The sequence below is a fragment of the Crassostrea angulata genome, chromosome 2 (assembly GCF_025612915.1).
Source record: "Crassostrea angulata isolate pt1a10 chromosome 2, ASM2561291v2, whole genome shotgun sequence".
In the NCBI taxonomy this organism is placed as follows: domain Eukaryota; kingdom Metazoa; phylum Mollusca; class Bivalvia; order Ostreida; family Ostreidae; genus Magallana; species Magallana angulata.
In genome coordinates this window covers 32,905,661-32,931,512 of record NC_069112.1, presented here as the reverse complement: position 1 = coordinate 32,931,512, position 25,852 = coordinate 32,905,661, and the positions used below count along the sequence as shown (strand labels likewise).

The window sequence follows — 25,852 nt, the reverse complement described above, 5'->3', positions numbered from 1 at the left end:
GGACATTCAAGCAGATAATCACGATCAAAATAAAGACAATCAAAGCGGGCCGGGAGATCAATTTGCATACGTCGAAAGGTATGAAATGAAGGAATTATTAGTCGGTATTATGAGCATTCAACAGTCTTTAGCAAATTTTATGATCCGTCTTGATCACCAAGGTAATGAGCTAGATTCTTTTAAACGAGATGTACATGTTCAATATGGAATCGAAAATCGTTTGCTGTTGGTGCAAGAATAGGCAAACGACGTTACGTACGACGTAACTGAGTTATCGGACAATCAGCGTAAAATGCACCGAGAGATGGAACAAATGCGCGACTACATTATCAGATTAGAACAGAAAATAAATTCACAAAGTGAAAAGATCAGTGAACTCTTAATGAGATCAATAGATTGCAATATTATTGTATCCGGTGTTGAAGATAAGAGAGGTGAACATTTAGCATTGACACTAAACTCTGTGTTCAAGAAAGAGCTAGAATTAACAGAAACACAGATGGACGATATAAGAATATCGAAGTACCATCGAATGGGCCAATTCCACGATAAACAGATGTCACCCAGACCAATGTTTGTCCAAGTGTCGGACCCCATACACAAAGAAGCGATAATGAAGGTCGTGTACAAGCTGAAGGAGAAGAAATCCCCAGTACGGATCAGCCAGCAACTACCCGAAGCGAAACGAGAACATAGGATCCGCCTAAACGAAATCCAGTCACAGTACGCAAAGAAAAACATTACAACAGTGGTCAAGCGGGATAGACTGGTTTTTTCTAACGGTACAACATACCGGGACAAAACGGGCGGACGACCACAAGCAGACGAGATACTGGTGGCAGACGAGGACACAAAGGATTACGCCTCCGGTGATATCATAGAAGATAACGGTAACCGTTTCGAAGCTCGAGCCGTACAGGTAAAGACGCACCGAGAGGTAAGGAAAGAACTGGTTAATTTGCTACGCCTACCCAATGTGTCTAGTGCAACACATAATGTGTATGCCTATCGTTTCGTGAACCAGGATGGGGTCATCCAAGAGGGATCAGAGGATGATAACGAACACGGCGCGGGACGTACGCTCCTACGGACGCTTAGAGAAAATAACGTGCAAAACGCTATGGTACGTACTCGCGTCAAGATGGTACGCATGTAAGATAGGCAGCAAGAGATTTGCGCATTATGGGAATGCCCGACTTAGTGCCGTGAATCGCTTGGTGAAGTAATCACACATAACTATTTACAAACCCCAAAGACTCGTTATTGTTTGACTCCTTACTAATTATACGATGTACTATGACTGTGCCCTACATTTCTAACTTAAACAAGTGTCTAGTTTGTACATAGCCAGTATATTCCATTAATGGGTAGACAATATACATGCATACTTTGGGCAGTGTTGTAATTATTTTTTTCCCGTTACGTGTAGAATATTTTTTTTTCATTGAAACAGAGTTATATGAAAATGTTTTTCTTAAGTTATTGCTTAACTAACTACAACATCAATGGTACCTTTATTAAGGTCTTCCGTTTCCAACGGAAGGCCTTATTGTTATTGCTTTGTTTCTTTTTCCCTATTATTAAGGTCTTCCGTTTCCAACGGAAGACCTTATTGTTATTGCTTTGTTTCTTTTTCCCTATTCTTCTATATTATTATTTTTTTTTCTTACAACTTTTGTGCACGCGAGATCTCAAAAACTACTCAATTGATTTTCATGAAACTTTGCGATATAATAGATTATGATATGAACCGTATTGCAAATTTTTTTATTGATGACGTCACATCCGGTTTTGATATATAGTCGTTTTAACGATTTTCAGAGGGGTATCTTGTCGGCAGTACTTCTCTTAAACTATAGCAGATATAAACTTGAAATTTTCAGTGATGGTAGACGGAAGACTGAAATTGTGCATGAAGGTTTAAAATCATTTCGATCGCCAAAAACGTTGAAGCTCGCCTGGACCCGAAAATTGAGAATAAAAAAACGTCATTATTTTTTCAGGTTTTCTTTGTTTATCTCTTTTTTAAAAAATGTTTTGTTAAGACATGTAATGTAAAAAATGTTTATATTTACAAGACCTTTCAACTGATATCAACAAAAAGGGGCTGGCCCCTCAAATTAGGGGACCAAAGGGCTCTAAAGTCTTTCATCTCTAGCCCTTTACTGAAGGATATTGTGTGAACAGTTATAGAAGCAAATATGTTTATTTTACACTTATGTATCCAAGCAATGTAATGATTTTATCATGTGTTACGTAATAAGGGGTTTTTAGGGGCCACAATTCCAAAATTTTGATCACATGTATCTCAGAAAGGAAAAATATTTTGAAATGCAGTAAAGAAGAAAAGATGCTCAGAGTGATGTATTAAATGATATGCAATTAAAATCAAAATTTCGTTAAACGGCCCCTATAAGGAGTTAAGGGATCAGCCCCTAAAACGTTCTTTCCCATATATCTCAAGAACGGTAACGAATTTCTAAACAGTTGTTGGACAAAATTTGTTAAGATTTAAATGACCTTTATTTGAGATCAAGAAAAAGGGGCTGACCCCTCAAATAAGGGAACCAAAGGGCTCTAAATTCTTTTATCTGTAGCTATTCACTGAGGGAAATTTAATGAAAGGCTATAGAAGCAAATATGTTTATTTTACAGTTATGTATCCAAGCAATGTAATGATTTTATCATGTGTTACGTAATAAGGGGTTTTTAGGGGCCAACATTCCAAACTTTTGATCACCCATATCTCAGAGAGGAAAAATATTTTGAAATGCAGTTTAGAAGAAAAGATACTCAGAATGATGTACTAAATAATATGCAATTTTCAAAATTTCGTTAAACGGCCCCTATAAGGAACTAAAGGATCAGCCCCTAAAACTTCTTTCCCATATATCTCAAGAACGGTAACGAATTTCTAAACAGTTGTTGAACAAAATTTGTTAAGATTTAAATGACCTTTATTTGAGATCAAGAAAAGGGGCTGACCCCTCAAATAAGGGAACCAAAGGGCTCTAAATTCTTTTATCTGTAGCTATTCACTGAGGGAAATTTAATGAAAGGCTATAGAAGCAAATATGTTTATTTTACAGTTATGTATCCAAGCAATGTAATGATTTTATCATGTGTTACGTAATAAGGGGTCTTTAAGGGCCAACATTCCAAACTTTTGATCACCCATATCTCAGAGAGGAAAAATATTTTGAAATGCAGTTTAGAAGAAAAGATACTCAGAATGATGTACTAAATAATATGCAATTTTCAAAATTTCGTTAAACGGCCCCTATAAGGAACTAAAGGATCAGCCCCTAAAACTTCTTTCCCATATATCTCAAGAACGGTAACGAATTTCTAAACAGTTGTTGAAGAAAATGTGTTGAGATTTAAATGACCTTTTATTTGAGGTCAAGAAAAAGGGGCTGGCCCCTCAAATTAGGGGACCAAAGGGCTCTAAAATCTTTCATCTGTAGCTCTACACAGAGGGAAATTAAATGAAAGGCTATAGTAGCAAATATGTTTAGCTTACAGTTATGTATCCAAGTAATGTAATGAGGGGTTTTTAGGGTTCAAGAGTCAAAAACTATGACCATATATATCCCAAAAAGGAAAATATTTTGAAATGCAGTATAGAAGAAAAGATGCTTAAAACGATATACTTTACAAAATGCAACCTTCAAATTTTTGTTCAGCGGCTCCACTAAGGAGATAAGGGACTGGCCCCTAAAACGTTTTTTTCTCAGATATCTCAAGAACGGTGACAAATTTCTTAACACTTGTGGAACAAAGCACTTATCCCTGAAACAAAATAGTATCTGGCCTTTAGAATGTATACCCTGTTTTTCTATTCTGAATCATGTTTAGCTGTTTTAAATAGCAAAATCAAAATCGAACATATATCTCAAATTCTAAAATCAGACGGAAGACCTCCTCGTAGCTCGCAACGAGATCGTGTCTAGTTATTATTATTTTTCTGCCTTTTTTTGTGCACGCGATTTCTCAGAAACGGCTCGGCCGATTTCAACCAAATTTTAGGATGTGATAGATAGTGGTCTGAACTTGATTGGAAATTTTTTGTATTGATGACGTCACATCCGTTTTTGAGATATTGAGATTTTTCTAATTTTTATATGGGTATTTTGTCTTCTGTTGTTCTCCTAAACTATAAGAGATATTAAGCTCAAATTTTCACGGTAGGTAAAGGAAAGATTGAAGTTTTGCATGATTGTTGTTTTGTATGTTTAGCACTACTGGCGCCAAAGCTCGCTATGGCTCGAAAATTGACATTAAAAAAGCGTCGTGAATTTTTGTGCTTTTCCCTCTTTATGTCTTTTCTGGAAAATATTTTGTTAAAACATGTAATGTAAAAAAAGTTTATATTTACAAGACCTTTCTGCTGATATCAAGAAAAAGGGGCTGGCCCCTCAAATTAGGGACCTAGAAGGCTCTAAAATCTTTTACCCATAACTCTATACCGAGGGATATTTTGTTATAAATTATAGAAGCAAATATGTTTATCGTACAGTTATGAAGCCAACCAGTATAACGATTTTCTCATATGTTACGTAATTAGGGGTTTTTAGGGGTCAAAAGTCCAAAACTTTGATCACCTATATCTCAAAATGGAAAAATATTTTGAAATGCAGTATAAAAGAAAAGATGCTCAAAATGATGTACTTAACAACATGCAACCTAAAAAATTTGGTTCAGCGGCCCCAATAAGGAGATAAGGGACCGGCCCCTAAAACATTCTATCTCAGATATCTCAAGAATGGTAACGAATTTCTGAACACTTCTTGAACAAAATGTCTTTATAATCAAATGACCTTTCATTTGATACCAAGAAAAAGGGGCTGGCCCCTAATATTAGGGACCTAAAGGGCTCTAAAGTCTTTTACCCATAACTCTTTACCGAGGGATATTTTGTAATAGATTATAGAAGCAAATATGTTTATCTCACAGTTATGTATTCAAGCAATGTAATGATTTTATGATGTGTTACGTAATTTAGGGTTTTTGGGGGCCAAAAGTCCAAAATTTCAATCACCCATATCTCAGAAAGGAAAAATATTTTGAAATGCAGTACAGAAGAAAAGGTGTTCAAAATGATGTTCTTAACAAAATGCAACCGTTAAAATTTCGTTAAACGCCCCCTAAAAGGAGATAAGGGACCGGCCCCTAAAACCTTCTTTCTCATATATCTCTAGAACGGTAACAAATTTCTAAACACCTGTTGAACAAAATTTGTGTAGAATTAAATGACCTTTTATTTGATATCAAGAAAAAGGGGCTGGCCCCTGAAATTAGGGGACCAAAGGGCTCTAAAGTCTTTAATCTGTAGCCCTTTACTGAGAGATATTTTGTGAAATGTTATAGAAGCAAATGTGTTTATCGTATAGTTATGTATTCAAGCAATGTAATGATTTTATCATGTGTTACGTAATTAAGGGGTTTTAGGGGCCAAAAGTCCAAAATTTTGATCACCCATATCTCAGAAAGGAAATATATATTGTAATGCAATACAGAAGAAAAGTTGTTCAAAATGATGTTCTCAAAAAAATCAAACTTTCAAAATTTCCTAACACGGCCCCTATAAGGAGATAAGGGATCGGCCCCTAAAACCTTCTTTTTCACATATCTCCAAAACGGTAACGAATTTCTAAACACTTGTTGACAAAATGTTTTCCGAACTAAATGTCCTTTCATTTGAATCCAAGAAAAAGCGATTGCCCCTTAAATTAGGGGATCAAAGAGCTCTAAAATCTTTTATCTATAGCCCTTTAATGAGAGCCATTTTGTGAAAGGTTATTAAAGCTAGATTAGGTATAATACGTTTATATATCCTAACAATATAATGATTTTCTCCTGCGTTACCCAATTAGGGTTTTTGAGGGACCAGAGGTAAACAAGTTTGATCTTTTCTATCTTAATTGAAAGAAATGCAAGTATTTAAAAAAGCAAGAGAACTTATAAAAAGCGATACAATAAAGCATTAGTACTTCACTCCTTTTTCCATAACATGTTTTGTTGTCGAAAATCAAAGTCGATGATGTCATATTTCATTCTAAAAATCGAACGGAAGACCTCCTCGTTGCTCGCAACGAGATCGTGTCTAGTTATTATTACTATTATTATTTTATTGTTGTTTTTTATTGATTTATTTTTTCTTCACGATCATCATTTTTCCGGAATTTTTATTACTGAACGGAATAGGGTTCTAAACTTATGTAGATCAACCAGTTTCCGATGTAATTTTACATGCTGAGATAGTAAGCTTATTTGACAAATACTAAAATCACCTTGCAAAGTTTTATTTAGAATATACTGGATAAAATATTCAACGAGTTTGGTGGGCTTCAGTGTGAGCGTATCTGCAGATATAAGGTAGGCCTTTAGGTTGTGTACTATGGTTTATTTTTTCAGGGATGGGAGTAGTGAGGGTCTTGAACTTGATAATCTGTTCGTACCAATTGTCTTATAATTTAACCCCAAACTCCCGTATATATTTATATAGAAAAATGTTTATGGACAGAGCTCATACTTTAGGTCTCTATCTACCTTAGTTTATGTATGTTTTTTTTTTATATGAAGGAAACCATTTTCTAAAGCTTATTTGTAATACACACTTGATTCAACCGCATTTTACCTACAACGTTTCTTCTATATTTTACTGTTCAAACGTCAATGACTTTCGCTAAAGCAGTTAATGACTATTTTTTAACTTTTTTCTATACCTCAATCTTTTTTTTCTTTGGTGATGAATACCATGTTTCTCAAGTTTGATAATGGATAAGACAAGCTATGATTTCTTGAAAATATTGACTGTCAATTGTCAAGGCCTTGGCGAATACAAAAAAAAGAATTGATGTGCTAAATTACCTTAAGGATAAGAATCATAATATCTACTTTCTTCAGGATACACACTTTACTTGTGATGAGGAACAAAACATACACATTTTTTGGGGTGGTAAGATATATTTCAGTTCTTTCAGATCAAATTCTCGTGGAGTAGCAATATTATTTAAAAATAATTTTGATTTTAAGGTAAAAAATACCACCTGTGATGCAAATGGTAATTTTTTAATTGTTGAAGTTGAGATTGAAAACAAAGATTTCCTTTTAGTGAATGTATATGGACCAAACACAGATCAACCTGATTTTTATATTAACTTAAGAAATGAAATTGAAAAGTTGTATATTTATCAGCATATAATACTAGCAGGAGACTTTAATGTTGTTTTGAACCAAGAACTAGATACCATGAATTACAAAAAACTAAACAAACCCAAAAACAACTAAGATAATTGATATCTTAGATTTGGAAGATAGTTTTCGTATTTCTCACCCAGAGCTTAGATGGTATATTTGGCGTAAAAAAATCCTGTAAAACAGGCAAGATTAGACTACTTTTTTACTTCCAATTCCTTATCACCCTTTATCCATAACATTAAATTTGAAAATAGTTATAGATCAGATCACTCCCCAGTTAATCTTTATTGCTGACTTACTGAACTTAAAAGAGGAAGAGATTTTTGGAAATTTAATAACTCTTTGCTAACAGATATTGAATATGTACAATTAATTAAACAGAAAATAACTGCCATTAAAAAGCAATACTCAGCTTTAGTTTATGATATGGTAAATATTGAAAGTATAAGTAATGCAGATATCTTTTTCAGAATAAAAGTTTAGACCACATATTTTTAGACACTTTACTAATGGAAATAAGAGGGAAAACAATATCATATGCAACATTTATAAACAAACTCCAAAATGAAACTGAAAAAAAGTTAGAGAATGAAATTATATTATTAGAACAAAATGCTGACAATGAATCAATAAAACTAATTGAGGAAAAACAAACTGAACTCATAAATATTAGAAACCACAAACTTAGAGGAAATTACATAAGGTCAAGAGTTAAATGGATAGAAGAGGGAGAAAAACCATCAAAATACTTTTTGTAATTTAGAATCACAAAACTTTATTAGTAAACAAATAACTAAACTAGAAAGAGAAAATGGCCAAATTATATACAATCAAGATGATATCTTAAATGAAACAAAAATGTTTTATGAGAACTTGTATAAGAAGAAAAGACAATTAGAAAATGAAAATATATGTTTGAAACTAACTAATTTGGACATAAGAAAACTTACAGAGGAAAAAAAGGAAAGTATAGAGGGACCTATAAGGTAACATGAAGCCCTGAATTTTTTGAAAAATATGAAAAATGATAAAAGCCCTGGTGCCGATGGTTTTACAGCTGAATTTTTTTAATTTTTTTTTTTGGGCCCGATTTGAAATACTTTGTTATTAGAGCAATTAATAAATTTTATGAAATAGGTGAATTGTCTTCTTCTTATAAATTAGGAATAATTACTTGTATCCCAAAACAAGATAAACCAAAACAGTTTTTGAAAAATTGGCGTCCCATAACTTTATTAACAGTTGTATATAAAATAGCGACAGGCTGTATAGCAGAAAGAATTAAAAAAATCTTAGATAAATTAATTAGTAATGATCAAACAGGCTTTGTTAAGGGTAGGTTTATAGGGGGAAATATCAGACTTGTATATGATATCATGAACTACACTTTAGTAAACAAATACCAGGCCTAATTATGCTTATTGATTTTGAAAAAGCATTTGATTCAGTGTCTTGGAAATTTTTTTTTGAAATTTTAAAGTATTTTAATTTTGGTAAATCAATAAAAAAATGGATAGAAGTTTTCTACAACAATATAACTTCATGCATTATACAAAATGGCATAATATCTCAATATTTCCAACCAGAGAGAGGATGTAGACAAGGGGATCCCATTTCTCCATAATTATTTATACTCTGTGCTGAAATTCTTGGTATCTTAATTTGAAATAATAAAAATATAAAGGGCATAAATATAGATGGGAAAGAATATAAAATATCGCAGTATGCAGATGACACTTCATTAATCACAGACGGCTCTCCAAAATCTCTTGATGGAATTCTCCAAACACTAGACTTATATGCAAATGTGTCTGGACTAAAGATGAACTTTAGTAAAACAAAAATAATATGGATAGGAAGTAAAATATTCTCAAAAGAAGTTTATCATCACTCTAGATGGAAATTTACTTAATTTCACACAAGGTTTAATCTTTTGGGTATAAGTTTTTCAGTAAATCTGGAAGAGATGATAGAAATAAATTATATATCAGTAATGGAAAATATTGATAAACTCTTAACCAGATGGAATTCTAGAAATCTTACACCGATAGGCAAAATAACAGTTATTAAAACACTTTATATAGTCCCAAAAATCAATCATTTAATTTTAACACTACCAAACCCAACATTAGAATTTATTAGAAGTTTTGAAAGAAAATTGTTCAAATTTGTTTGGAATGAAAAGCCAGACAAAATTAAAAGAAGCACTCTTATTCAAGGATATGAGAATGCCGGATTAAAAATGATAGATTTCGAAAACTTTATGATAGCACTTAAATCAAGTTGGATTAGAAGGCTTATATTTTCAAATTCAAAATGGACAAACTTGTTTAAAGCTAATTTTGGACATACTATGCAAACATTGATGAAATTTGGTATTGATTTTACTAATATGATTATGAAAAATTCAAACAATAGATTTTGGAAAGATGTATTGCAATGTTGAAGAACAATTATTGATGTGCAAAAAGGAAATTGTGATAGACTGTTTAATGAACACATATGGTATAATCCAGATATTAAAATCGACAATAAATCAGTTTTCTTTAAGGATTTATTTAACTTAGGTTTTATTTATATAGGGGATATGTATGAATATGACAATCAGATTTTTAGTTATAATCAGTGGAAAAAGAGATTCAACTTAAAAACAAATTTTGTTAATATCTCGGTTTAACACATTCAAGCATTACAAAATTATGTGAAAGTATCAAATATACCATTAACTAAAAATTGTAATATTGGTTACCCAAATACAGTAGAAATATTTTGTAGATCTAAGAAGGGTTGTAGTGACATGTACAACCTCTTGATATCAAAGAAAAGAAAAAAAATGGATGTCACAAATCAAATTAATGGAGGAAAATTTATAGTCTGCCCTATAAGTGCACAAAGGATTCAAAATTACTGTGGCTTCAATACCAACTATTACATAGGATCTTGCCAATCAATTATCATCTACATAGAGTAGGGATAGTAAATTCTCCACTGTGTTACTTTTGTCAACAGACCCATGAGACAACAGAACATATATTTGTTGACTGTTATTTAGTGAAAGAAATTTGGATTGATTTGGAGAAATGGATGACAGATTCTTTGGTTTACAAACAAATTTTGACAAATATTCAATCCTTTTTGGAAAATTTGATAATAGAGACATTCATAGGTTGGACAATTTAATCCTTCTTTTCACGAAACAATGTATTCTGCAAACTAAAATGAAAACATCAAGGCTAAATGTAGAAAATATTAAGAAATCTAAAACCAGAAGACTGTTTATTGAAAAACTTTTGCTTCTGAAAAACTGTAATTATCATTTGTTTGATATTTATTGGAAAGATATATTTCAACGTTTGGAACATTCATCACCATCTTTATTCTCTCCTTAATGTCCCTGTTTCTTATTACTTTTTTTGTTTTTTTTTTTTGCTCTGTATCTTTAAATTTTTCCTTTTCTTTTTTTTTCTAAAAAAACACCTTTTTACACATATATTTATATACCACAACTTGTTCAAATTATATCGTAACTATTCTGAGAAGTAATACATATATCTACATATATCTACATATATACTTTATATCAAAATATTGATTATATCTATCAAACAAATACTATAAATTTAATGTATATGTATACATTGCAACATATATATATATATATATATATATATATATATATATATATATATATATATATATATATATATATATATATATATATATATATATATATTTATACTATGGTATGTGAATATGCGAAAGTTCAATAAAAAAAGGGGGAAAAAAGAAAAAAAAGAAATATGAATCCTTGACAAATATTGCAAATTTTGCCGCTATGTGCTGTGGTGATCGTCGAATCCACCAAGTTCATCATCGACACGTCACATGCAATCTAACCGGTAGCAATATAGTAACATTGTTACACTTTTTCAATCAAATAACGTAATAATATATTTTTTGTAGAACAAAACTTTCCATCAACATGAATATACATTACGGATAAAATAGAAATTTTAAGGTATGAATACATTTGCAGACAAAGCAAGAAAGTAAAAATATAAATGTAGGCATTAAATCATTATTTTTTATAGATATAGTCTCATAACTGCAGCGGTGTGTATGTACCAACTTTCAGAACGCCAAAACACGCGATATTCAATCTGTACGCAAACGCTGCTGCAGTTATGAGTCAGCAGTTATGAGTCATTAAAAAAATATTTTAATGCTAAAAATGCCTCTCATTTTACCTTGATATCTGTTGTGGAAATACGTAACGAAAACCTCTGTAGTGCATCCTTTGAAACATTATGGTTGAATGGGCCAATGTGGATAGGTAGCAGCAGAATTAATTTCATCTAAAAACAAAATCCAAACCGACGTTACCGTTTACTTAATTAACATAGCCTATACACACATCTGTCGAGAAATTTCATATATGCATTTAATTGAATTTCATTCTGGAGTAAAACAAAATAAACTGATGACCATACCCTCCTTACCTTAAATCATTCAGAAAGGACTGTGGTTCTGGTTAAACAATATATGGTACAAAGCATGATATTGAATAAGTGCCAAACTCTGATGAAAAATAATAATCCAATAAATGTTTACTTTGAAGATACCTTTTAGTTGTATGTGTATGTGTATACATTTATACGAGGCTAGTATTCATGTTTTATTTCAAACAGCTCCCATCCCCATACAAAATCTTCCTCCTGAGAATTTTAAAAGAACAAGAAGGAATTAGACCTTAAAGCTCATTTTTGTACCAAAGCCCATAGACAAACCTGTCAAGAGGAGTCTCATATATACATTTCATTTAGTTTCATTATAGAGTACAAACATTATCACTTCGCTCCCCATAAACCCTTAGCAGATCTCATTACGAAAACTCGGTGACATTAGCACCGTTTTATGATTTGCTGCAGCTGCGAGTAGCTGATCAAATCGCAGCGTTAAAACAGGCGCTTGTAAAAAAACATGTGTATCATATTTTTTTTGGTAAAACAGTCGGTGCATTCAATGCCTCCTCAACGAGAGTCTAACAAGATCACTTTAAAGAAAAGATCTATTGCACAGTATGGTACGGAACATAAATTTACTTACTCGTCAAGGTTCGCGTAATACTATGGGATTCCCGGTATAATAAACATGGCGAATGTAGGGGTTGTCTTTCCCGTTAATGTATACACCTTTACTTATAGTTATTGCTTGAATATGTTCAATGAGCTGTATGTTTTTCAATTACTTTTGTCCGCAATATTCACGACGACGATACCTGGCTGTATGGCATCATTGCCCTCATATATCGGCGTCATTCGGTGACTTTTTTACTCACAGTACAGGCCAACTTCCCTTCAAACAATATAAGGTAGCTATAAATAAAAACATTCCTTGCTTTCTTCATTCCTATTCAATAGCACCGTTAACTAAGTTCCGATTTTCGCTTGTCAACTTCTTTTCAAATTGTATTTAATGCCATGGCGTGTATATACTATCCGTTGTTTCATTCGATTAAAATTCAAGGGGTCAAACTCAATTTGCTGTCTAGATAATTTTCTCACTTCTCTTGTTATTCAACCTTCTCTGTCGTTTAAATACCATCTGGGATTTTTACCGAAACCCTGCACACTATATGACTGTTTTTTGGTTAGTTAAGTTTTATTTTAAGGTTACAACAAACATCTTTTTCTAGTGAAATATATAAATATGAAACAGATGATTCAGACCATGTGGCATCCTTTAAGTTTACTAGGATATATCGAGTCAATGAAAGAATGGAAGTAACAAGTGTTGCCTTAAAAATAAATTATTGATATACCTAAATGTCGAGTTGAAGGACACAGCGAGTTTCGGGGGGGGGGGGGGGGAGGGGGGGTTTATTTAGAAAATATTGATCGACCTCTAGTACAAAATCATGTGAAACTGAAATTGTTGATATTGTAGTAGCGAATGTAACTAATTAAGGAAGAAAGCAGTGCTACAAATGTATTATATAAAATAATTGGTATTGTAAGTGGGTTAAGGCTTGATATAAAGACAGGCTTAATGCTTAAACAGCTTTAAGGAAATCTAGCAGTGGTATTGTGCTTGGTTTTCCGTATGCACTTATCATATGACACATCATTCAGTATTTATTTACTATGGCGTCATTCGTGCACTATAAATTCATCACGACTCGAAAATCAAAACGACAAGAGAAAAACCAATCTGACGCAATCATACTCTTATTGATTTGATCGTACAATATTATGAACATTGATGATTCCATGTGCACAATTGTAAGCTAATTAATCCGTAAGAATCTTTTGTTATTTTTGATAGAAAAAACAGGCGAAATATAAGTTCAACTTGTCGTGTTCTGCATAAATAGATCTTTGTTTAGGATTTGTGCAGTGAATCGTCTTACATTTTCAGCTTTCAATCATAACGAATTTGTCTGAAATGTTGTATTTTTGTCCTTGCTTTACGCCGGTTTATGGGACTAAAAAGCACATGCTCATTAAAATTCACGTTTATGTGACAGTATCATAAATCACAACTCTTTCTCGTACAAAGGCAACAAACCATGTATACATGTTTCCAGATAAAACATACGTCGAACGCCCTTACTTTTTCTCGCAGTAACTAATTCTTTTAAATTTACATATTAAAAATTGAAGTATCAAGGAGCCCCCCCCCCCCCCCAAAAAAAAAAATTTCTGGGAGTATGTAAAAAATTGGATAAAAAACGAAAATGAAGAGGGAAATTGAAGAACCCTTCCCACGGATTTGAATTTTAAATATTTTGAATGTTTTGGAAAGCCCCCCCCCCCCCCCCCATTTTTTGGGAGTATGTAAAAAATTGGATAAAAAACGAAAATGAAGAGGGAAATTGAAGAACCCTTCCCACGGATTTGAATTTTAAATATTTTGAATGTTTTGGAAAGCCCCCCCCCCCTCCCCCTCTTTAAGTGTTTTAAAAATGGGAAACAACCAAAACGGAGAATTAGCTTTAATCTCTCTATAAAGCTAATATCAAAAATAATATACCAGTAGATCTTGTAATACCCCCGGAATTCACTTTTAAGAGCAAACATGTACATTCTGAGTCTGACAAATGTTTTTTACACTTTTTTTCACGCGCAATACTCTTATCAGTTTGTACTTGGGTTATGGCCTCATAGAGCAGTAGTTCAACTTGTTCAATAATCATGTTAATTGGATCGATGCCGGGGGGGGGGGGGGGCACTGCACATGTAGTTATACATAGAACGAAAGATACATGTACGTCTCTGCAGAAGATTATTTGATAACGCGCAAGTAATATACGATACAGACATAGAACCACGCCATATTTATTGAATTTCATAATTATTCAATATTTCGGTAAACACTACTATGTAGATGGTCCTTATGGAATTCTCATTAGTTAACGTTACGGACAGGATGCTGTATAAAAAAAAAGCCACCGTACGATTACACACAATTGCTTGTAGACCCCAAATATCATCAATATTCTTAAATTCATGCATATTCATACTTACTGGGAATTTGACCTATGGGCCAAAATTTACGATAGAAATTATGTTTATTAATTGCCATTTGTAGATATAGTTCTATTTATTGTACATTTTGTAATTGCTGATAAGTTATTTATTTTAATAATAATATTGAAATATGAATCCTTGACAAATATTGCAAATTTTGCCGCTATGTGCTGTGGTAATCGTCGAATCCACCAAGTTCATTATCGACGTCACATGCAATCTGACCGGTAGCAATAGAGGAGGTTCATAGAGCCTCCATCTAAAAATTACATAAATGGTAACATTTTTTCAATCAAATAACGTAATAATATATTGTTCGTAGAACAAAAATTTCCATCAACATGAATATACATTACGGATAAAATAGAAATTGTAAGGTATAAATCACATTTCTAAACAAAGCAAGAAAGTAAAAATATAAATGTAGGCATTAAATCATTATTTTTTATAGATATAGTCTAATAACTGCGGCGGTGTGTATGTACCAATTTTCATAACGCCCAAACACACGTTACTCAATCTGTACGCAAAAGCTGCTGCAGTTGTGAGTCATTAAAAAAATGTTCCAATGCTAAAAACGCCTCTCATTTTACCTAAATATCTGTTGCAGAAATACGTGCCTCCTTTGAAACATTAATTATGGTTGAATGGGCCAATGTGGATAGGTAGCAGCAGAATTAATTTCATCTAAAAATAAAATCCAAACCGACGTTACCGTTTACTTAATTAACATAGCCTATACACACACCTGTCGAGAAATTTCATATATGCATTTAATTGAATTTCATTCTGGAGTAAAACAAAATAAACTGATGACCATACCCTCCTTACCTTAAATCATTCAGAAAGGACTGTGGTTCTGGTTAAACAATATATGGTACAAAGCATGATATTGAATAGGTGCCAAACGCTGATAGAAAATAATAATCCGGTAAATGTTTACTTTGAAGATACCTTTTAGTTGTGTGTGTATGTGTATACATTTATACGAGGCTAGTATTCATGTTTTATTTCAAACAGCTCCCATCCCCATGCAAAATCTTCCTCCTGAGAATTCTAAAGGGACAAGAGGGAATTAGACCTTAAAGATCATTTTTGTACCAAAGCCCATACACAAACTTAGCTGTCAAGAGGAGTCTCATATATACATTTCATTTAGTTTCATTATAGAGTACAAACATTATCACTCCGCTCCCCATACACCCTTGGCAGATTTCATTACGAAAACTCGGTGACAAGATTTGCTGCAGCTGCGAGTAGCTGATCCAATCGCAGCGTTAAAACAGGTGCTTGTAAAAAAAAACATGTGTAACATTTTTTTTTTGGTGAAACATTCGGTGCATTTAACAAGGCGAGACAGAAGTGCTCGAGCACAATGCCCCCTCAACGATAGTCTAACCAGATCACTTTAAATAAAATATATACTTCACAGCATGGGAGGAACATAAAGAATCTGGGCGCACAAGATAGTGATTTTGCAGGAACCATCGACACGAACCAATTGGAGTTTAAATGTCTATACAGTATCCTCGAAATGCTATGTACAAGTTTGAACAAAAATTGATTACTCAAACTATATTATGTTGAGAGTCTATGTACAAGTCTATTTTGGCTATTGAATAAAACTCACAAGCTTTCTGAAAAGGGAAATGAGGGGTAAACCGATAAAACTTTATTTTATTTTATTTAATACACATGCATATATATTTTAATTGAATTATACTGTATATCATAATAAACTAGTAATAAGAACAGAAAATAGTGTTCATATGGCAGAAATCAATAACGACTTATTAAAATATACCGGTATTATAGTATAATTCAACATAATGTTATACCAACATACATTTAAAAAGGAAAGGAAAACAATAATTAATAATTTGAGTCTCGAGCAGGATTTGAACCCAAAACACTGCGTGAATGTCTTCAAAATCCAGAACGAAACCAGTGAGCCATGCGAGACTTTGAAATTGGGTACAAAGTAAGTGTTGCAGACAATATTGTCATATCTCTGGACTTTGTTTTATTATCCTCCAAAAATATTTTTAAAAAGTATATAATTCTTCATCTCTGGGTCATCTCTCCATCTTTTTTTAAAAAGCGACGTTTTTATTGTTGAAATATGTCATCTTTACAAGTTTCAAATTTGTGGAGAGAAGACCCACAGACATCAGAATCATTTAAAAACAGCTGTAAATAAGTACGATTTTGCATCAATTCCGCCGTGTTGCTATATTTAGCCCCATATTATGACAAAACCTTTTGTATTTCAAACATTTTTCTACCCATTCTACGTCCAACAGAAACCAAATAACGGTTATAATTCGAAAAATGTGCAAAATTAATCAATGAAATTTTCACTCTCCTTGTGCGCCCAGATTCCTGCCGAATCTACATCTTAAGCGCCCACTTTCAAATTTACTTACTCGTCAAGGTTCGCGTTTACAATACTCTGGGATTCCCGGTATAGTAAACATGGCGAATGTAGAGGTTGTCTTTCCCGTTAATGTATACATATTTACTTATAGTTATTGCTTTTATATGTTCAATAAGCTGTATGTTTTTCAATTACTTTTGTCCGCAATATTCACGACGACTACCTGGCTGTATGGCATCATTGCCCTCATATATCGGCGTCATTCGGTGACTTTTTTACTCACAGTACAGGCCAACCTCCCTTTAAACAATATAAGGTAGCTATAAATAAAAACATTCCTAGCTTTCTTCATTCCTATTTAATAGCACCGTTAACTATGTTCCGATTTTCGCTTGTCAACATCTTTTCAAATTGCATTTAATGCCATGGCGTGTATATACTATCCGTTGTTTCATTCGATTAAAATGCAAATATTATTATATGCAAGGGGCATAACTCAATTTGCTGTCTAGATAATTTTCTCACTTCTCTTGTTACAGCTTTTATATATTCAACCTTCTCTGTCGTTTAAATACCATCTTGGATTTATACCGAAACCCTGCAAACAAAAGAAACCCAGACTATACACAAGGAAAACGTGACAGACTCTAAGGTCGGTGCACAAGATAACGAGGACACCATGAGGTCTGCCCCCGCTCCCCCTCCCTTCCCCCTTTAAAAAAGCGATGCTTCCTGCTTGGGATTAATTATCATTTAAATGATTATGATATGTAAGCATGCATATGAATTAGTTTCAAGCCTTGCTTAATATTTAAAATCAGAGTACTATATGAAACTGAAACAATAATGGATGTCATTTAAAAAAAAAAGAAGAAATTTTTATATAAAAATTCGAAAAAAAGAAAGATCGAAAAAAGAATCATGAAAAAGTTCGCAATAAAGCACTACGTGTATGCCGATACTGAACTGCTGAATGAAGTGACGCTTTGACCGGGTGTCGATTAACTTTATGTCGATTTGACATTCAATCGTGCAAGGAACGACAACTCGGAATCGAAATAACAAACTGTCTCTCAACTTCGTCTTTGTTTAAAACTGTTGTAATTAAATTTGCAAGGCCGACAATTGGATTTAAAGTGCATATAGATAATGATGTTTGCTGGAATTAATGATGCAAAGCCTTTCGATTCAGTATTGTAAGTAGTCAATCATGTTTTCGGTAAGAAGATTGTTGAGATCGGCCCAATGTTTACAACCAAACCATCCATCATTCAGACATGTGCACGTGGATTTAAAGAAAACTTTGCAGTCATCTTTAGAAAATTACACGGATTTAAAAGTATTTCCTCAGCGAATTTCGAATTGTGGTTTTGGAAGAAGTTTTACCAACACATTTGTAGATTATGAAGACTATGTGGGTCCAAATGAAAATGCTCTATTTCATGTGCAATTTTCTAGTGTTTTCAAAAGAGGATTTGACTGTTTGCAGCAATATCTGAAAAATGATGTTGGTCTCTTTGACAACTTTCACTTGGACGGTGTTTCTAATGATGATAGAGACCATTTCCATGCATTAACTGCTCTGAGAATTTTTCTACTGTACTGGTAAACGACCAATTCTCGCCAAGGACCATTTCTTGCCAGCGCATTGTTATGTCAATTTATTGATACGTAAAATAATACACGAAAAATGATGTAATAATGCACTGGCCAGAAATGATACTTGGCAAGAAATGGTCGCATGCCAGTATACTGTTTTAATGTTATTGTGGGTTCAAACGCCGGCGCCAGACAGCCCAGTTGGTTGAGCACCAGACTAGAGATTATGGGGACCTTTGTTAAAATCCCAGTTTAGTTTGTTGTTGTTTCTCACATCCTGTTACTATTTGATGCCATGCCAAACTCTGTAGCTGATAGGTTACTAGTAACTCATGCCAGGTGTGTTGATCAGCGAGGGCGATGATCGTTTAAAGGGGGGGGGGGGAGGAATGTGATGGTCAGACTGGTTTGAAAACCGGCTCCAGATACATGTAGCTCAAGGCATATTTTCAGTAACTTAATAATAAGAAGAGGGGAGGGATGGGGGTCCAGACCCAGAATTTAATAAAAAGTTCAAATTTACATTGTGGGAGGATTGGGGTCCAGAAATTCTAAATTCACATATTGCAATTTTTTTTTATAAGCATCTGTCACCAAGGGGGAAGGGCACCATAGGATAAGGGGGACTAACTTGTATAGGCCCAACCCAAAAGACAGGGGGTCAGCCTAAAGACCATAGTCTTAAATTGACTTCTAAGTCAGATATGCATAAAGCTATAACTCGAAGGCAGGTTTTACACAATTTATTGATTAAGTGATTTGAATTTAACTGAATTATCAAAAATAATCAAATAGAGCAAAGTAAAATAGAACAGGGTAAAAATAATTATTTCTTAAAATGCCAAATGAGTTAGATTTGAATTCGGTGCGATGTTGCTTAGTCTACTGACAGACTGGAGGACAGTCGACTAGATCGTTTTTCACTTGAAAGAATTCACAGAAACGAATACAGATTTTATACAGGGGAATGTTTACATCTTTTCTCTATTCAGAAGTATTTCGGAATACGTCGCACAATTTTTTAACATTATCATCTGGGTCCCTTCATAAAAAATCCTGTTGACTTTTAATTTTTAGATGTGTATTGAAACCTAACAAGCTAGAGGGGGTGTTTCAAAGGGGAAATCTTTGGATTTTTTATTCTCTTGAATGAACACCATTTGAACCCAGAGGTATTTATAAATATAGAACAATTAAAGAAAATGTTTGGCTTAAATATCTTGGGACAGACTACTGTATGGATTTTTTCAAAAACTGAGAATACTAATTGACATTATGAAAATTAGCCTAGCTAGTCTAGACACAAAGAATAGAAAAAGCAAATTTTTTAATATCACTGCATACAATTAAAATATGAAATATATGTGAAAACAATGTATAGTTATATGTACATTGTCAATTCATATTAGAAAACATAATGAAGTAGTGCATTTTTGTTCAGAACAGCACTTTGTTGTATCACATAAATTTTGTAACAAAAATTGCTTAAATCAGCAAGAGTTATCTTTCTTTGCCTAAAAATACTGATTCAATGATATAAAATCAGTAAATGATACTTTGTCATAGTTTCTAAATTTCCTAAGGAAAGAATGATTTTTGTTTTAAATTGGGCTGGATGAAATAATTGTAAAATGGATACATATGTCTTAAAAAATGCTATAATGATAAATGTAAACCAGAATTTCTAATCAGGTTGTTTCAGATGTTAGAGATGAGGAGTAGCATATCAGAACAGCAGATTTGTCTTGACCAAACTAAAATGATTTATTTATTATATATGTAATATGTATTATTTGTTTCCATATCTGCTATCTCATAATAGAAAACCCTTATTCCATTTTACACATTTAAAATAGGTTATTATTTATTTAAAATTATGAAAACTACATGTAAGCCTACAGTTTGCAATAGTCTCAGTCATGTTTTTTTTTCCTCCAGTAACAATTACAGTACATTTACCCCTGTGAACTAACTACAAAGAGAGAAATGAAAATTTTCCATCCAATAATTCTGAGGCCTAAAACATCAAACATGTATTGTTCATATACTGTACTGTATGAGTACATTGAAAGAAGTTACATTTGAAAAAAAAATCCCAATCCATGTGGAGGGAGGCAGTTCTTACCTCATTTTTCAAAATTTGAACTATGTGTCTAATTTTCCTGTAATTCTAAAAGTTTTATATAATTGTTTATGCCCTGCCAAAAGTGGGGGATCAGTTCGTTAAGAAGTCATTTTTCTGTATCTGAATTTAAATGTCGCTTTCCAAAACAAATTGGGACCAAGCACCGCCCCCTTGATGCTACATGTCCGTAATAATAGTGAATGAAGAGAAACATAAAGAGATTATAATTTCGTATTGAAGTTATCTCTCTTATCACAGGATCATTCAACCTTAAGAAAGACCTAATTAAAATGTGCAAGTTACAGAGGATACCTCCCTTTAACCATGTAAAATAACAACTCTGTTTTAAAAATATGTATTTGCCGGATATTATAACAGTCCTGACCCATATACTTAGATGTGTTGTGTGAGTCTGGATTTTAATTCTTTTGAACAAATTTTTGCAAGATAGATGACAGTAAAACATGATTATGAAAAAAACTGTTTTAGTTGCGCCCCTTGAAAATATGTTTTATTTATGTTCAGTTTTATTTTAACTGGCCTTTATCTTCAGACATCAGATATTTTGTGATCACTGTTTTTCTTATAAATATATTCTGTTTACTTCCAGCATTCCATGAAAGTAGCTTAAAAAGCTCACAGAGAAATGCATTTGATGGTAAAAAGGAAGGAGAAATAGCAGCACTGTTGAGTAACCATCTGTTGTCATGCTTAGTGTATGGGAATAAATACCTCATCAGCAATACCTACCAAAAGCAACCATCACAATGTCCATGTCTAAATCCAATCCAGTGTATGGAACATATTCCATATGGAGAGACAGGTTTAGGTAGGTTAAGTTTGTAACATTTGAATAATATTATGTGAGATAACCTTAAGATTAATAGGTACATGGGTGATCTCAAAACGTTTTAACCATCAATGAAGCTAATAAGGGCCAGAGCCTGTATCCAGTTTCTGTGCAGCATAGCAGGTGAGGGTCATCGACCCAGATATTGCCACCTCTTTGAATGTGACGACAGTCCATCATTGCTCTATTTCCGGCAGGAGATTTAAGACGGCTCAATGGTTGTGGCCATTTGTAGGCTATTTTAATCTCCTTAAGTTGAAGAGCTCTGTATAAGAATATAGGAAAATCAAAGTACTGATAGTACTGAAAAGGAGAATGATTAGATTTTAAAGCTCAAATATTGGGAATTGTTCTTTAATTACAAAATGTTATTTTATGGTCAAAAAATGACATATGTCAAAGTTTAAGGCAGATCTGATGGTTAAATTTGTTAAAGTCTCCATAATGCTGGATGGACTGAGGCTATTCAGAGTGTCAAGTATATGGACACAACATACAGCATCAAGTGTCCTCAAAGGAATTAATCAAGCAACCATTTGGTTACTGGCCAAAATGTCATGACTATTGAGGAAGATTAGGTGATTTCAAATTGTCAGTTGTTGCTTAAATGTCACCAAGATTCATTTGAGTGATCAATTAATTTCTTGTTTTTGTCATATCAATCTTACAGTACTGGATATATTAAGCTTAAATTTAATCCCCTCTTTTAGCTCACCTGAGCTGAAAGCTTAAGTGAGATATTCTGATCCTATTTTTTCTGTCGTCCCTTCGTCCCTCCGTCTGTCCGTCTGTCTGTAAACTTTTCACATCTTCAACATCTTCTCCAGAATCACTGGGCCAATTCCGACCAAACTTGTCACAATGCACTCTCAGGCAAAGGAGATTCATCAAAGTTGTGAAAAATAAGGACCACACCATTTTACAAGGGGAGGAAAATAGCAATTATTTTGAGAAATCTTTAAAAATCTTCCTCTCAAGAACCATTTGGCCAGGAAAGCTGAATCTTGTGTGGAAGCATCCTCAGATATTGTAGATCCAAAGTTGTGAAAATCATGACCCCCTGGGGTAAGGTGGGGCCACAAAGGTAGGGGGGGGATAAAATTTTACATAGGAATATATAAAGTAAATCTTTAAAAATATTGTTCTCATTAACCATTTTGCCAGAAAAGCTGAAACTGGTATGGAAGCATCCTCAGGTAGCGTAGATTCAAAGTTGTGAAAATCATGACCCCTGGGGGTAGGGTGGGGCCACAATGGGGGGTGGTCGAATTTTTACATAGGAATATATAGAGTAAATCCTTGAAAATCTTTTTCTTAGAAACCAATCAGCCAGGAAAGCTGAAACGTGTGTGGAGACACCCTCAGGTACATGTAGTGTAGATTCAAAGTTATGAAAATTATGACTCCTAGGGGTAGGGCAGGCCAACAATTGGGGGTCAAATTTTACAATGGAATGTATAGAAGAAATCCTTAAAAATCTTTTTCTCAGAAACAAATTAGCCAGGAAAGCTGAAACTTATGTGGAGACAACCTTAAGTAGTGTAGATTTAAAGTTGTTAAAAATCGTGGCTCTCGGGGGTAGTGTGGGGCCACAATGGGTGGGGGGTTGGTTGGAATTTTTACATAGGAAGATATAGAGTAAATCTTTAAAAATCTTCTCAGAAACTAATCAACCAGGAAAGCTGAACCTTATGTGAAAGCATCCTCAGGTAGTGTAGATTCAAAGTTGTGAAAGTGGGGCCACAATTGGGGGTCAAATTTTACATAGGAATATATAGAGTAAATCTTTAAAAATCTTCTTCTTCCTCTTCCTTTTCTTCCTTAAAAATCTTTTTGTCAGAAACCAATCAGCCAGGAAAGCTGAACCTTGTGTGGAAGCACCCACAGGTAGTGTAGATGCAAAGTTGTGAAAATCATGACTCCAAGGGGTAGGATCTTCTAAAAAACATTTGCTTAGAAAAGCTGTAACTTAAGTGAAAGCAACTTCAGATAGTTTGGATTCTAATTCGCTAAAATCGAAAGTTTTAGGAGTAGGGTGGGGCCACATTGGGGATTTAGTTGTACAAAGTAAAACCTTTTAATCATTCACAAAAACTGAAATGTTATCATGTATGGTTTTACTTATATGCAAGCATTTTGACATATTGCTGGTTCTTTAAAATTGTTTAGACTTTAGCCCCTGGACGATTCTTGGGCCTCACAAGGGGTTCAGAGTGTGATGTAGGTTTATCTCTCGTTTATAAACAATTGTTTAGGATCTTTTTGAGAACTGCAATGCTCAACATGTGATATGACTATAAAATCATCTGGGACTGGATCATATACATACACAAGAATATCCGGGGGGGGGGGGGGGGTTCTTTTATTTATACATGATCTACATGTAATATACCACATTGTCCACATATTTTTGAGCGATGTGGCCCATGGGCCTCTTGTTTATACATTTTGTTAGCAGGGACACCCCCTGCCATTTATGAAAAAAAATTCATTGTTGGAAGTTTTCAATTAGGTTTAATTTTGTTATTCTTAACTAATGAATTGGAAACAAGGCAAGTCGACAGTCCTATGAGTTTTAATAAGATTCAGTCATGACCAATTAGCTGGTTTCTATGTTCATTTTACTGATCAAAGCCTCCAAATTCCTTACATGAAATTCTGTAAAATTTGTTGAACCATTTTGCTCAGCCACTAGGACTTTCTAGTTTGGCATCTATTATGTCTCACAGCCCCCTTCCCACCCCTTTAATCATTTTTTTCCTTGAATTTATGATCTTCATAAATGCATGTACTGTGATGTACAAACAATATTCATGATGAAATGCATGTAAACAAAGGAAACATAAATGTTATCTTTAAAGGGGCATGGTCATGATTTTGGTTAAAAATAATTTTTCCGATTTTAATGTTTACATTGTTTCAGTAAAATTTTAAATAGGCAACTGAAATTTTGGCATCATTTTTGAGTTTTAAGCGAGTTACAGAGCTTACAATTTTTTGTTATGTAAACAAAGCTTTTGTTTAAATTTTGAAGTGGAAATTCCATTTTTAGACTTCAAGTGAATGTGTTAAATTCTAGAAACTGTTTACATATGCTTAAAATGAACAAGAAGATTGGCAAATTAGATTGAAAAGGATTTTTTTACTAGTATATTGACCCAAAGTAAAAAAATACAGGGTACAAGCCTTGTTTATATGACAAAGAGTTGGGACCTATGTATCTTGCTCACATCTCTACGACTGACTCAAATTTTACTTGATCATTAGAATTACATTCCGAAAGCATTGTAAATGATAAAAATAGTAAAACTGAATTTGACCAAAATTGTGACCATGCCCCTTTAAGCTTTAGGCTACAGATTGCCAGATTCAGTATTTGAAAGCATCAATATCATAGCCCTAAAAGTGTTTTTTTTTCCTACATAAGGCCACAGTTTCATGTTTCAAAATGATGATATTCATTTTTAATTCATTCAATTGTAGGACATGAGGAGCTATGGTATGGACACCCATGCATAGTTTTGATCTCAGAGGACCCACCAGACTACATACCCATTATGGTTTATGAAGAATTCCCAAATAATGATGATGATGATGGTGTTGGTCAAGAAAGAAACATTAGGGGAAACAAAGAAAACTCAACAGAAAAGTGTGACTTTGAATCTGAAGACATGCATTTTGACAAGTGTGCTGAACAGATCTTTAGCCAAGCCATTACCTTTGCATTTCATCGAGGGAATGCTATGAATGATAGTTGTATCCAACCTGTGTCAACTTTAATTCCATCTTTGGTACTGACTCCTTCTAAGTATTACATAGTGATGTACGATTACATGAATGACATTTTACTTAGCAGTAGTCACCAGTGTTGTTCATGGTGGGATGACAGCGATATGATGTTCAATATGTCGGCTGTTCTTCAGATGTGGATGGTGCTAAATTATGTAGACTTTGTTCCTGGTTTAAGCCAAAAAGTAGAACATGTTTTAGCTGGTAGTGGTAATTTTCACAATATATTAAAAAACAAGCATTTGTTTCAAAAGACTAAACATATTTCTTGCAAATCAATATTCAATTCTCCTCAGAAATGTAGAAAACTCATCAATAAGGGAGTTAGTGTTGATCTAGATGAGGAGGTGCAATGTATAAAGTTTCCTAGTATAACTTGA

General features: G+C 33.4%; 2 protein-coding genes across 2 annotated transcripts; both read left to right on the top strand.

Moving 5' to 3' along the window:
• The first annotated feature begins 499 nt into the window (after positions 1-499).
• Positions 500-1,156, top strand: LOC128174210 (protein IMPACT homolog). The gene has a single exon (XM_052839822.1). It carries the CDS (start codon positions 500-502, stop codon positions 1,154-1,156), a length of 657 nt encoding a protein of 218 aa, XP_052695782.1.
• Positions 1,157-19,770: 18,614 nt separating this feature from the next.
• On the top strand, positions 19,771-25,852 carry LOC128174209 (uncharacterized). Its single transcript, XM_052839821.1, has 3 exons — positions 19,771-19,880; positions 21,444-21,662; positions 25,167-25,852. Exons 2-3 carry the CDS (start codon positions 21,629-21,631, stop codon positions 25,850-25,852), a joined length of 720 nt encoding a protein of 239 aa, XP_052695781.1. The 5' UTR covers positions 19,771-19,880; positions 21,444-21,628.